Source organism: Pelodiscus sinensis, chromosome 3 (assembly GCF_049634645.1).
Source record: "Pelodiscus sinensis isolate JC-2024 chromosome 3, ASM4963464v1, whole genome shotgun sequence".
NCBI classification, from domain to species: Eukaryota; Metazoa; Chordata; order Testudines; family Trionychidae; genus Pelodiscus; species Pelodiscus sinensis.
Window position 1 is genome coordinate 134,359,639 of NC_134713.1, and position 15,060 is coordinate 134,374,698.

At 39.1% G+C, this 15,060-nt stretch overlaps 1 protein-coding gene across 4 annotated transcripts in view; it reads left to right on the forward strand.

Moving 5' to 3' along the window:
- The window catches only part of SPAST (spastin), a 63,061-nt gene that overhangs the window by 40,691 nt on the left and 7,310 nt on the right, over positions 1-15,060 (forward strand). For all 4 annotated transcript variants that reach the window (XM_075924924.1, XM_075924923.1, XM_075924921.1 and 1 more), the window contains 5 exons: positions 1,064-1,143; positions 3,099-3,141; positions 3,873-3,952; positions 11,532-11,602; positions 13,432-13,472. In XM_075924924.1, the coding sequence (XP_075781039.1) occupies positions 1,064-1,143; positions 3,099-3,141; positions 3,873-3,952; positions 11,532-11,602; positions 13,432-13,472 (315 nt within the window). The remainder of the gene's footprint in view (positions 1-1,063; positions 1,144-3,098; positions 3,142-3,872; positions 3,953-11,531; positions 11,603-13,431; positions 13,473-15,060) is intronic.

Sequence of the window (15,060 nt, forward strand, 5' to 3'; positions counted from 1 at the left end):
GCGTATGTAAGGTATCTTGGTTTCAGTTTTATTTGTAATTCTCTACCTCGACAACGGAGCAGAAACAACAGAGTAGTTCAGAGACAGACAATGAAAATGGTTGAAATCATGGAAAAGCTTTGACATAAATAGAGCTGGCAAAGATTGGGACACTTTCTAATTTAGAGATATCATGATAGAAGTATGTAAAATTAATGGTAGGTAGAAGATAGTTCTTCCATTTATTCTTTTGTTTTAAAAAAATGGAATATTAAACAGAATTTAAGAGGCAGCAAATCTAAAACTTATGAAAGAAAGTACTCTTTCACATAATGTTCTTGTAGAATTCATTGCCGGCAGATATTATTGAAACCAAGAGGTTGGCGGGATTCCAAGAGAGAACTGGACAACAGTTATATGAGTAATTGAAACATCCCTAGTTAGATATAAATAAAAAAATTGGAAGAGATATGAGCCTTCATGATTCAGGTTATCACTCAAGTTCGTAACTGAAAGACTTTGGAAGAAAATTCCTCTGTGGGTAGGCTATTGCATAATTATCTACTTAAGTCTTCTGGCACTTTCTTTTGAAATATTTGGCAAAGACCACTGTCAATTAGGATACTAGACTAGAGTGATCATTGGTCTGATCTGGTATGGGAGTTCCTGAGTTGTTTCAGGTTTAGGTAGGTTTCAGTATGGTTTCACTACTCTGAATCACAGTAAAATGAGACTTTTTGTTTAAAATAGTAAATGTAGCACAACAACTATTTATTTTTTTAATCTGGAGCACATTCTTAATACAAAAATTCTTCAAGGCCATATAGTCTAATTGCCAGTCCTAACCATAGCACTTGTTTTGGTCTCCAGATGCTGCTATGGAAAACTTAGATGGAGTTTAACTATACCAGTTTTTTAAACTGCAAACTAGGCAAAAAAAAATGTGGATAACATCAGACCAATACATGCACAAAAATGAGCATTTAGTATCACCATCCAGTAAGTGAAGTGCTTTTGGGGTTTTTTAACTGCTTATTGCATTGTTTTCGGTTTTCAGTTTTACTCTTGCTTTACAATATTATAGGTACAGTCTTCTGGAGAGGACCGAATACTTGTAATGGGAGCAACTAACAGGCCACAGGAGTTGGATGATGCTGTTCTCAGGTATGTACTTTATGCCCCTTCTAATATATACTAAAAGACACAGTTGCTCTTAAATTAGTTCCAATTATAAATAGCAAGTTTCCCAGTTAAGTATCTCACACTTTTCAAATGATATTGGACTAAAATTTGCTAGAGTTGTTGGGTGATAAGCATTTAGTATTTTGTTAAAATTTATTTTAAAGAAGTGCCTCGGCATTCCCTTAGAGTTACTTGTCCTTTAGTGCTGTCAGCTTGAAATAGTCTTGAACATCAGTGCTTATTGGATCTTTTCATGTCACTAGTCTGTGTTCTTTGGGTCCAAGGGTACACTGAGGTGAAAATCTCTTCCATAGACACTTCATAGAAGTTGCACTGGATTTCTCTTTTGAGTCATGGTATCCTCAATAGTTACAGGGCCTTTGAGGCCTTGTTTCACATTCTTACGACTCTTTTAAACCTGTATCTCCCATATACATCTTTAATGCTAGACTGAGGAATGTGGATTTGACTTACTGGCTTCCTTTAAATTACTCTGAACATGAATTACACTCCTCAGTGGTTTCAAACGCTCCAAATCTTCTGAAATTGTGTTTTAAAAGGATGCATTTCATTCATTATGTCACTTGTAAGGATTGATGTTATCAGCCTGAGCTTGGAGGGACTTATCTGGAGCATTTGACCATTCAGATTTATTGTACAGAGATGTAGCCCATGAACTTGTTAGCTCTACAAGCAAGTCATTCCTTCCTCCCATAAGAGTTTCAAGGCTCATTTCATTAAGGCTAAGACAGCATGAATGGAGTGTCCATAACATTTGTATCTTTAAAATTTGCAGGCATGCTACCTGGAATTTCATTCAGACCTTACGTATCACTCCATATTTGTATTTGGCCCTCAGCCCATTTTCCTAAGTGGTTGTACTACTTGTTAATAGCCTACAAGTAAGAATATACATACGCCATACTGAAGGAGAGATTTCTCACTCAACTGCCTCATTCAAGAGCAAGGTTTTCAGATTTGCTGTTCCCTATCTAAGTTTTCTTAATTTTTTTTGCTGTTGTAGTAGTCAGGATTTACCGGCATGGTGTCCTGACAAGTCTCCTGCTCCATCAGTGATGATAAATAGTCAGGTGTGTGTACATGTGCACTCAAACGTGTTCCTTGTTGATTTGCACAAGTAGTCAACATAGCAGATGCCGAGAGAGCCTCCGAAGACCACAAATCAGACAAGGATCGAAGGTGCCCAGCCAGGTTTATTATTAAGCAATATAGAGTAACAGTTGTTAATAGACTCTACTGAACACTGTGCATATGTACCTGTAACAACGGACCGACTCAGTCAGTGGGAAGTCCCACTGCCCCATGTCGGACAAAGACTGCCTCTCCAAGACATCACTTTATATACGGGTACAAACAAGTTATTGCTCCTGACATGTCAGGTTGCCACCCTTTGATGCTACTTAGATACCACCCATCACCCTGCACCTCATCGGTCAATTAGAACATCGCTATTCATCATGTTGTCATTTTAGATCCTTTCCGGAACCTGGATTGGTGTCTGTGGAATGTGGGTACTAAGGTCTTTTTTAACAAACTAGTGGAACTATCCCTTTGGAATGTGCTTCAACTTGTGACCATTACCAATTACTGTTTTACAGATGGTACCTATTACCAATTAGTATTCTACACCTGGGCCTATTACCAATTACTTTTTGTGTCAAGTTCTGTGAGCAGGGCCCTGCCTCTTGCTTACAACTTAGCTTTGCTTTATATTAACCAAGTTTTGTCCGTTGTTAGCTAGGTGTCAGGCCTCAAACCAGGCCTGTTCTGTATGGACTTTTGTTTTGTGCCTTCATCTTACTAAGCTATCAATGGTAGTGTTGGTTGCAAGGGTGTAAAGTGTGTATTTTTATCAACTGTCTGCTTTTACTAACTAGCTTTTCTGAAGTATTAAAATGTTACTTTATTTTTTTCAGACGATTCACCAAACGGGTGTATGTATCATTACCAAATGAGGAGGTAAGTGTGTGGCTTGTGAGCATTTCTTTCTGTGAGTTCTTAGTATATTTTTCTATAAAAGAGATTCTTATCTGCCCTGGTAATTAGTAGACTTTTGGCAAATCACTGAATTTTGTGACTTTTAGTAGTTTTCTAATTCACTTTGGCCAGTATGGTAAGTGTATATCACTCAGGTGAATTTTAAATTTGTTACATTTTGAGGTACTTACTAGAATCAAGTCTGCTAGTAGCTGCTCCTTACTTCTGAGCATCTTCCTGTTGTATAGGCAGTGTCTTGTTGAAACAGACAAGGACATGTTTTGATTTGCCTAGAAAATTGCATATTTGCAACAGCAAGTGTGCTTGGTTTGAAATCATTCTTCAATGGAAAAGGTTAAAATTGTGTGGTCTAATTTTAACAGTTCTTCAACATAAAAACAAATTGTTAGCACTGTTCATTATCTTAGCAGCAGTAGAAGTGTGTCTGATCAAGGTTTTAGTTTTGCTGTCATGATTGTACAGGTCCTGTCTGGAACCTCTAGAACCCTCAATTTCATGATTATTAAATCCAGATGATCCTTATAAGACCGCATTGACATTTACACCATAGTCAAAAGTACTACAAAGTCGTACATACAAACTTCTGAATTCACAGAAACATACCATATATTTTTGTTGTCTTCTAATAGCTTAAATAGATTTTTCTTGTGTTCTTGTACATTAACTTACGGTTGATAAATGTTTCTTTTCAGACAAGACTGATTTTACTAAAAAATCTTTTAAGCAAGCAAGGAAGTCCATTGACCCAAAAAGAGCTGGCACAGCTAGCCAGGTAAGATTTTAATAGTCATGCTAACTATATTGCTGGTTCACTATGTTAACTGCTCTGTTGGTTACATTTAGAACTAATGTTAATTATCAGGCACCCTGAGATTGTAACCTTGTTTGTACTTAGAATCGCAGAAATGTAGGACTGAAGGGACTTCAAGAGGTCATCTAGTCCAGCCCTCTGCACTGAGGCAGAGTATACCTAGACCAGTGGTCACCAACCAGTAGATCAGGATCTACCAGTAGATCTTGGAGCCTCTGACAGGTGATCCTGGCCAAACCAGTCAGGAAGCTATCAAGTGCTGGCACCTCAGTTGCCTCTCCACCCACTGTCATGCTGCTCCTGCCCTCTGCCTTCTGCCTTGGAGCTGCCCCCCTGGGAGCCTCCTGCTTGTTGTGCAGGGTGTAGGAGGGAGAAGAGAGAGGGCGCTGATGTCAGGGTGTCCCTCCTCCCCCTACTCCTGTACCCCGTCACCACACAGAGAGAAGGGGATGGAGGGAGCTTGTCAATGCAAATCTGTCACTCTCACACTGTTTCTGTCATTCTCTCAAACACACACTGTCCTTCCCTCCCAACATGTACATGGGGTTTTGTTACTACTTTTACTGCTTGCAAAGTGGGTCGTTGTTGGGTTTTGACTGGTCTGTGCATTTCATAACTTTACACTTAATTCTCTGCGTAGGGAGTTCTAAAATGCCCAACCTGGCACGTCTGGGGTAATTATCCCTGTGGTAATTGTGCTCCCGGAAGCGGCTGGCATGTCCCTGCAGCCCCTGAGAGAGGCAAAGCAGGAAGTCTCCATGTGCTGTCCTTGCCAGCGGACACCAGACCTGCAGCTCCCAGTGATCAGTAACAGAGAACCGTGGCCAATAGAGGCTGTGGGGTTATTTGCCTGGAGAGCGCACTGGGGAGTGTACCTGTGCTGTACTGTATTGGCTGTTTGGTCACTCCCAGGGTGGTCGGAGGGGGGAGGGACTCAAGCCCCCAACCCTATGCTCCCCAGGCAAATGCCCTAGGCCATGCCAGAACCCACCCCACCTCCCTACCTTCAGGGCGTCCCCTCTCGCACTGTGAACCCATTGGCCCAAGACCAGAGCCTGCACCCCAACCCTCTGCCCCAGCCTGGTGAAAGGGAGAGAGGATGGGGGAGGAACCTCAAAGAAGGGGCACAAAGGAGGTGGGGCAAGGGTATTTGGGTCTGAGGTAGATCTTGGATTGCACTTGAATTCAAAAAGCGATCTCATGCTTAAAAAGGCTGGAGACCTCTGACCTAGACCATTCCTGACATGTATTTGTTCACCTTGTTCGTAAAAATCTCAAATGATGAGGATTTATGGTTTTCCTTGGAAGCCTATTCCCATGCTTAGCTGTCTTTAGAATCATAGAGCTGGAAGAGACCTCAGGAGGTCATCAAGTCCAGCCTAACTAAATCTTGAGGAAAAACTTGCTCATTTTAGTATCTAGCCTAAATCTTTCTTGCCACATATTAAATAGATTTTTTTTGTTCTACCTTCAGGAAGACGATAAATTCTTCTCCACATTTACTCTTTATAATAGCAGCACTTTTGTTGACGGGTATCTGTTTTCCCCCTAGGTTTTTTCTGCAGATTGTACATGCCAGTCTTTTTAACTTGGCCTCCTAGGATGGGTTTTCAAAACCTTTTATGGCTTTTGTTGAACTTCTCTGGACACACTCCAGTTTATCCACTTTCTTAAAATGTGGCATCCTTGGACACCGTCTTGTAGATGAAGCTTCATCAATGCTGAATAGAGCAGGATAATAACTTTCTGTGTGTTAAGTACTTGATGTGCCTATTGATACACCTCAGAACTATATGACCCTTTCCCACAATTTCATCACGTTGTCTTATTTTGTTCCCTTGATAACCCCAGATCCTCTTCAGCAGTACTATCAGTTAGCCAGTTAGTCTCAATTTTGTAGTTGTGCATTTGATTTTACTTTCTAAATGAAATACTTTCCATTTGTCTATTGACTTTCATCTTTTCCAATTTTAGTCCATTTTTAATTCTATTCCTGTCTTCTAAACTGCGTGCAGCTCTTTACATCTTGCAATCTATAAATCTTGTAAGTGTATTTATCACTCATTATCAAAGTCATTAATGAAAACATTAAATAAGAATCCCGAATAGACCCCCAGTGTTACCGCAATAAGTGGATCCTCTCTAGTTTGACAGTGAACCATTGATAACTCCTTTTAACCAGTTCTGCATCCACCTTACAATAATTTTATCTAGAACACATTTTCCTAATGTGCTTTTATGAGTTTGCTTATAAGAATGTTATGTGGGATGATATCAAATGCCTTACAAAAATCAAGTCTACAGCTTCTGCCCTATTAAGTAGGCCAGTATCCCTGCCAAAGAAGGAAATTAGGTTGGTTTGGCATGATTTGTTCTTGACAAAGCTATGTTAGCTATTATTTAAGTATAGACTTAGCAGAATTTGATTTTTTTTTTTAATATCTAGATAATATGTCTTTAATCAAATTACATTTTCACAGTTGTTTTCACAGAAACTTTTTGTAGGAGGGTCAGAAATTTAATTAAAGACAGTACATGTTGAGTTGCATAAAGTTAAATCTTTATAACAGTTAAAACACACATTGTTAACACCACAAAAGATCTGAAATATCCCTGAGCAAGCTCAGATTTATCACGCATCACTTTTCTTTGGCAACTGTAAATGTTGATTATCAATGGAAATGTTGTGTGATTAAAATAGATATTTTACCAGCATTAACCAATAAAAATCTAATCCTTTCAAGACTATTTATATGCTCTAGCATACTCTTTACATTTGTATATAAGGTACATTGTAATTAATGTGTTAATTACATCTCTCCAGGTAGTGAAGTTGAGCTGTTGGTCAGTAGTTCCCCGAATCTTTTTACCCCTTTTTTGGGGGGAGCCGGGGAGGAGAGGGGAGAGGGGGGAAGGAGGAGAGAGATGAGTACAGGTTGAACATCTCTGGTCCAGCAAGACCATGGATGTTGCTGGACCAGAGAGCCCTGGTGGGGCCAGGGCAGACTGTGGAAGAACCCAATATTAGTAGAGGAGCCGATCCTCCCTGGTTTGGCAAACTCCCTCCTTTGGGACTAGTCAGGTCCCGAAGGTGCTGCACCAGGGAGGTCCAACCTGTACTACATTCCCCGCCCTCCTCCCCTTCTCCACCCATCCTCCAGGAGTTCTCACAGATAATAGCTATTAGTTCCAAGACTGGTTCAGCTAGTTGCTTAAGTAAGGTGAATTTCATCAGGAAGTGCTGACTTGACTACATTTAGTTTATGTAAATATTCTCTAAACCTGGTCCTTCCTTACTTTGGCCATCATTCACTCTACTTGTTTAATATCAATTAATATTAACAACAAACTGGTGACAGTTTACCTTTTTAGTGAAGGCTGTTTCAAAATAGGCATTTTAAAAACCTCAGCTTTCTTAAACCTTATCCATTGTTAGGTCTTCTTTCCTTCTAAATAGAGGACCTACAGCTTCCTTCATCTTTCTTTTGTTCCTAATACATTTATAAAACTGCCTCTTATGTCCCTTTTTAGGTGTAATTCTTTAAGAGAGTTGCACACACCTTTGAAGTTATGAAAAATACATGGTTTTTTCCTGATCAGGCTATGTGAGTACTGTTAACACTGTTTTCTCACCATCTAGCTCTTCTGTTGAGACATGTTGATTAGCACCCTGCCAAGAGTACGGAGACAGGAAAGAAAGGCAGGCTTCTTCCCACTCTGCCTGTAGGCAAGCCTCATCTTTCTTAGCTGACTAAAGAGAACACCTGCTCTGCATTTCATATGCATTTCAGATTGAAAACAAATTTCATTGGTTTTTGTTTTGCCTTTTTCTGGCTTGTGCATTCTTGGGGTTGGCAAAACTGAAATTTTAAACACGGAATAGCAATAATTCCATAATTGAAGAGCCTTTCCCATAGTTTTGCTGTTTTGAATGTTTTAAACTTGCATTGAAAAATACCTAAAAATTCCTTGTGATACCATGCGCTTACCTCCTCTCCCTCCTCCCCCCCCCCCGAGGTTAAGTACCCCATTACAAATGCTTTTTAGGAGGCAGAGAAGAAAATAAAATATTCCTTGCTCTAATGCCATATTTCTGAGGTACTAAAGAATCTGTTTGGTAAAGGGGCGAAAACCAAGTGAGGTGCAGGGCATCAAGTATTTCAATAGTGTAACTTTGAGTCGTCGTCTCTTTTGTGTGAGGGGCATATGCACCCATGTGCAGCAGGCTAGAACTGTCAGCCTGTTTGTATCTGCAGTATTGTCCTCCTAATTCACACTTGCAGAAACCATCTTCAGCCATATCAGATACACTAACTGAAGCAAAAAATGGGGTTGCAAGTTAAGTGCTGACTGTAGATTCTACCTGCAAACATACAAACATCATTAAGCACAACTTTTCAAAAATTATTTGTACTATCCCTTTCTGTATTAAAGATGCTCACTTGACTGACTTTCCACATTGCCTTGTTTAGCAAGAAACTGAGATTTATCCTACTCTTTAGTCCTTTGTTATTTTATTAAATCCTCTTCCTCCCTCAGACAGAAATTGCAGTTGGGCATGGGACCTCCAGAAAATTGGATGAACTAGCTCCCTTACTGGGCCATTATTGTCTCTCTTGACAATTTCTAATGGCTGCTTTTGAGGTGCAACATACAGCCAAAAAGTTAGTATTCTTACTGCTCCTTTTCAGTGTTGAAAATTATTTTTACTACTTGTTTTTCACATAGGGGAAAACAGTCCTGGTTTTTCCCCTCTTTCTTTCATAGAGGACTTCAGCAAACTTTTTAGCACCTGTATGGTTAAATGGGAGAATGAAGCTAAAGCCTGATATATACCTCTCCTAGCCCTGACTGGAGATTGAAAGCGATGTTGACTTCACTGTACTTAGGAGGAAAAAAAACCTACCTTATTTCTTAAATGAGCAATTAAGGACATGATTTGTCTTGCTTTGCAGTTCTCTTCTAAAGTACTTAGACATGTCATGCATAACAGGAATTGGATGGCTCAGCACTACAGTGGCTTAGTTATTCCTCTCCAGCAGAACTTGGAGTGGTGATTGAGTAATTGCTTATCCTCTTCATCTGCTCCCACATGTGGGATCACAGAGGTATCCATATTCTCTTTCCTACTCTCTGGCATCTATGTAAGACCATGGCAAGAGATTGAATTGCCAAGGCCTCAACTGCTGAAAGTATTCCGATTACACTCTCCTACATATCTCCTTTTTAACTGATGCAACCACCACCATTACTAAAATTTCAGAACACCTCGAAGAAATTGGCTTGAGAATGAAGAGCAACTGGCTCAAGCTGGGCATCGTTTTGGTCTTGGTGGTCAAAAAATGAAAAAACTTCTGAAGCGTTATCCTAAACATTGTCTCCATCATGCTTAGAAAGCATATCATCTCCATTGGTGCAAAAGCTCAAGCTTGGTTTGTTTTGCCACATTAGGCTTGGATGTCTGGGTGGCACTGGTACCCTTTTAAATCTCCAGTTTATTAGGGACATTATTTGTTATGCCCAGAAAAGGACCAGCTTCTTGTAATCTATGCATTTGTCACCTGCAGGCTGAATTATGGTAACTCATTATGAAGACAATCCACAGGCTTCAGCTGCCCACTGCCTTTGTGGCTTAGGCTGCTATGAGCACGTCAAGCCTGGATTGAAGTCCCTCCTCTGTTTGCTAGTTAGCTTTTGATACTAGTTTAAGGCTTTGGTCCTCCTTTTCAAAGCAGTTAATGGATCAGTGTCAAGCTGTATTACAGACCACATTTCAATCAGTAAACTACAGAGATAGCTGTACTTCTGTCAGAATTCAGATTACAAAGCCTATGAGTGTTTGGGATAAAGCATTATTGATGGGAGGGATCCAACTGTCGAACAAACTTCCAGAGAAAATCAGGTGAGCCCAGAGTATGACTGTTCTCAGGAAATGCTGCAAAATCTTCCTCTCAGGAAAAGCCTTATCACCCTAAGACTGACCGACTCAGTGCTGACACCACTTTCTGTCTGACACCCCTACCAACTAAAAAAAGATTAAATAAAAAAGCAAAACCCCCTACCTAATATTTTTTTTCTCCCCAAAAGGAAGAAATATCTGTTCTTCATGGAGTCTACTAGGGACTCTGCTATTGGCTTTTACATAGAAGACATTCAGACACTACCATAATAAGCAGCAGAATAAAACTATAAGAGTATGTCTACACTGCCACCCTACTTCGAACTAGAGTGGCTAATGTAGGCATTCGAACTTGCAAATGATGCCCGGGATTTAAATATCCCAGGCTTTATTTGCATGTTCCTGGGCGCCGCCATTTTTAAATGCCCGTAGTTCAAACTCCCTGCCCGCGGCTACACGCGGCACGGACTAAGTAGTTCAAATTAAAGCTCCTAATTCGAACTACCGTTATTCCTCATTTGCAAGTTCGAATGCCTACATTAGCCACCCTAGCTCGAACTAGGGTGGCAGTGTAGACATATACCCTAAGATAGGCAAATATTTTTGGTGACTATTTTGAAAATGCAATTTTTCAATAATAAATGTATACTTACTGTGTGTGCCTGCTGTATTAACAAAAGGTTGTGAGTTTTAATGGAAAACTTCTTACAATGTAAGAAGAGCCCTAACAGGAACTCTACATTTTTTGAAAAATGTAAAGATTTCTTTCAGTTCTTACCATGTTTTTCAAGTTTGATCTGAGTGAGATTGCTGCAGCAATCCCCAAAGTACAGTAGAATCTCAGTTACGAATACTGAAATGAAGGTTATTCGTAACTCTGAAATGTTTGTAACTCTGAACAGAATATTATGGTTGGTCTTTGAAAAGTTTACAGTGGATATAATACAGCTTTGAAACTTTATTATGTAGAAGAAAAATGCTGCTTTTTAGCAATCTTAATTTAAATGAAGCACAGGAACGGTTTCTTGGTCTTGTCAAATGTATTTGCTGTCTCTTCCTTTTTTTCTCTCTCTCTGCTGCTGCCTGATTTTGTACTTCTGGTTCCAATGAGGGGTGTGGTTGACCGGTCAGTTTGTAACTGGTGTTCGTAACTCTGAGGTTCTGCTGTAGACTGGATCACCAAAGAAATTGGTCATGGGGTAGAAGCACAACACAAAGTATTTGCCATTAGAATCTAGTCATTGTGATATGAAGAAGCCCCAGCAACTGTATCGGGACAGTCCTAGGCAAGTATTTGAGAGTAGAAAGTGCTATCTAGTGGGTTGTTTGAAGAAAAACAATTGCATTTATAAGTGAGTGTGTGTTTTATAATGGTTGTCAGCAATAGATTTTAGCTGCTAGACTTTGATTGCTTAGAATGCTACTTACATTTAATATTGATATTAAACTTGATGCATTAAAGTGTTTTCAGTTGAGAAATGTGTTCTAAGTAACATTTGTGTCATTTACTAATTATGCTGAGCAATTTGTTATCTAATCTGAAGGGAAATACTATTTCACTTTTTGGTGATGTGCATGTATTAAGATGCATTTCACAGTTTTGTTTTGTTTTTCTGTCCTTCCCTTCTCCCCCTGTAAAAGAATGACAGATGGATACTCAGGAAGTGACTTAACTGCATTAGCAAAGGATGCAGCACTGGGCCCTATTCGAGGTAAGTAATGTGGCTTTTCCTATAGTGCGTTTTTATTATTTTAAAACCTCTACAGGAAATTGAGATGCTGTGTCATCTTAGTCATTTGTCCATCTCTCCCCAATCTCCAAAATTAACCAGAATAAATCCTGAGTCTTGTAATGCTAAGACACTGTAGCATTGCTTTTTGGTGCTTTTCAAAATGTCATTATAAACCATTTGATATTTATAGGTGATAAAAATGTTTCAATTTTTGTCTTCACTCATGGAATTGCATGTCTCCCAAATTAGTGTCAATTCCATCTTAACTAGATCATATCCCTCATAGCAGTCTGTATTGGAGAATAGTCTTCACCTACTTCATAAATTGAATGTCTAAAAAGTTGTTGATCATTGGTTGTTTGTAGTCTTCAGAAGGAAATGCCATAGGGGAATTGTCTAATCTTATCTGCATGTATGAAAACAGGCTTTCAGTTGTTAGGACCATTTGCAGGTTCAGTGATGGAATTACATGAACACAATCAAGTAAGGCCTGCCACACTGTCCTATCTTTTAACATTCCTCTTTTTAAAATTTTTATTTGAAACAACACTTAACTTAGCACTGCTCACTCTCAATGCTGGAGCCAAATTGGAGGCTTGTGTCAGAAAAGCAGCCTTTCAGTTACCGTTAAGCTACTCAGTTCTTCTAGGTATTGCTACTGTAGCTAATCTGCTAGATTGGGGGGGGTCAGCAGAGACAATTTTATGAAGTGATGGCTAATGGTAATTTAAGTATCCAAATATATTGCCCATGTGTGCCACGCTTACACACTCTCCTCTTCACTTTGGAGTCTTTCAGAACGGCAAAGAACTGAGGGCAATTGGAGGATGTGGTCCTTCTGTAACTCAATTTTATGTCTCTATAGGTTGAGGTGCCAAAGGCCCCCCCCCACACACCCCAATAGTAAGCTGTTTTGAAGTGATTCATGGGTTTGAAGCACAGAGCACAAATTCTAGCATGTGAATCTGTAAATATTCTGAACTCCAGTTGCTGGGAAGAAACTTTCTTTTCAGTAGTTTCTTTTAATCAGCTGTTGTTTATCAGTGTGATTAGACTTGGGGAATCACAGGTCTACTAAACTGCATGAAAACTAGGGAACATTATTGTATTAAAAGTGGCTGTCTCAGAGCCATCATATGTTCTTTTTCTCCAGTAAGATGGAAACCCGTGCTTACACTTAAAAGTTGTGTACAGATAAAATGTTATAATATAAAATGTTCATGTTGAGCATGTACTTATTTGAGAATAGCCCATAAAAATTGCATTGTGGGCGTTCAGTGTTTTCTCCTTCTCCTTTCTGGCTTCTGTCTCAAATGTGAAATTTAAAAAAAATTCTCCTTCTAAATGCCAGCTCTACAAACTACAATTTTTATATCCTTCTTTTAGGAAATCTTATGCAGAGTAACTGAAAGTTCTCTGTTACACTGTAGTCTGCAATCTGTTGTCAATGAGGTGGTTATTTGAAGACCTCTATAGAATCATTACTTTTAAACTTTGTGCAAACTAATTTCACTGTCTCGAACTTAAATAATTCTGTTCATTCGCAGAGAGAAATGGAATCATTTCATACTCTCAGCTGTGTTGGCTGTGCCAGGGCTAAGAGGAGTGAAAAGCAATAAAAATGTAGTCACCTAAGCGCTCCCACTCAGAATATATAAGGAGTAGGCATGTTGCATTGCAAGGTGCCAGTACCGATTTTAATCGCTTATCAATGTAGAATTGAACATAAAATGTTTTAGGCATTAAAATTCTTGATGTCTTTTGTGTGAAACTCATTGCTCGTGTGTCTTTATTTTTTTTCTAAACAGAGCTAAAACCAGAACAAGTGAAGAATATGTCTGCCAGCGAGGTAAGCTGCGGTAACATGACTATTCCGTCTGGGTGGAACACATATACATGTGTCTAAATTATTGTAAAAACATTTTTCCCTAATTTTAAAAAAATTCCTTGTTTGAGTTAAGAGAAAAGATCTCTCTTAAAAATATTGGTAACATGGAGTCCTAGGATTTCCTCCCCTTCCATTTCCTTTGAAAGGCTAAAGTGACTTTTAGTATGCTGGGACCAACATGGCTACAACAACACTGCATATATAAAAAGACAAAGTGGGCATGGTAACGTTGATTTTTAAATCTTCTCTTCATACATACATACATACATGTATGAGAGAGAGAGAGACTTTTGTGCTTACAGAGCTGGTTTTTTCAGGTCTGGGAAATGAATTTTATTACTAACAAAATTGTATTTGCAAATATAAAATGCTGAATAGTAATATTTTTTTTTTTTAAATATCAATATGAATGTCTTTGGCATTATGGTAAGAAGCTCGTAAGATCCATGTTGAGAATAAGTGTATATAACAATAATTGAGGTAGTGTCAAGTTTTGTGCGAACTTACTCCCCAGAGCTTTAGTAGGAATGGATGGGAGGTAACAAGGGTGGGCACAATTTGACTCGTATTAGTGGTGAAGATGGGAAGAGAAACTTTTTTTTCCTCTTCAAGATACTAGGTGCAATATATTATCACTCCATGTAACCTGTGCTTCTGGAGAATGCATGTAGAATTTGACTTGGGTCAAACTTCAGTGCATCTACAGTGCCCACCAGCAGAGAACACATGTGTTGAAACCAACTTCAGGCTTAAACCTTAAACTATTCAAAGTAGCTGAAAAGCGTGTATTTCATAAATAGATTAGTTTTTCAAAAAAAGTATGTAAACTGTGTCTGAACTGTAAGTTCTTTAGGGTTGGAGCTGTTGTGTTTGTACGGTGCTTAGCACAGTGGAATCCTGGTCCATTACTATAATAATACATCTTAGTCTTATACCAGCATATATAAGTGACTGCCTTTTGGCTTACCATTTCCAGCATCTGGGAAAAGGCCCAACTTTGGACTCCTCCTCAGTCTCCTTTCCCATCTCCTGATTTATTAATCCTGTCCCTCCACACACCCTTCTTCTCTGAGAAAGTTAGTGTTATTTAGCGTTTTCTTAATCTCTACCTTCCAGCCTGGCAAAACAGCTATATTGCTAGATAGTACTGAGTCCTGCCATGAGGGTGGGGGACTGGACTCAAGGACCTCTCAAGGTCCCTTCCAGTCCTAGTACTCTATGATTCAGCCTAGAAGTAGACCATTGTCCTGTAATGGCCTCCAATGTTTTTTTGGAAGATTGACAATCTAAATCCATTATGTTTCTTCTCTGCTTATATTTCCACAGTCCCTTATGAAGCTAGAGCAGAGCATATAACCCAATATATAATAACTTCATCATAGGGGTCACAAACTTGGTGCATCTCAGTATTAAATTAATACATAACATTTCTGTGTCCATCACAGAAAGGTAGTATCAAACGAGTAGCTTAAGTGATATGTCCGCCTAGTACCCATGCTGTTGTTTGTGTGAATGTTTTTCTAATCTCAGAAGGCATGCAAAAAAGACT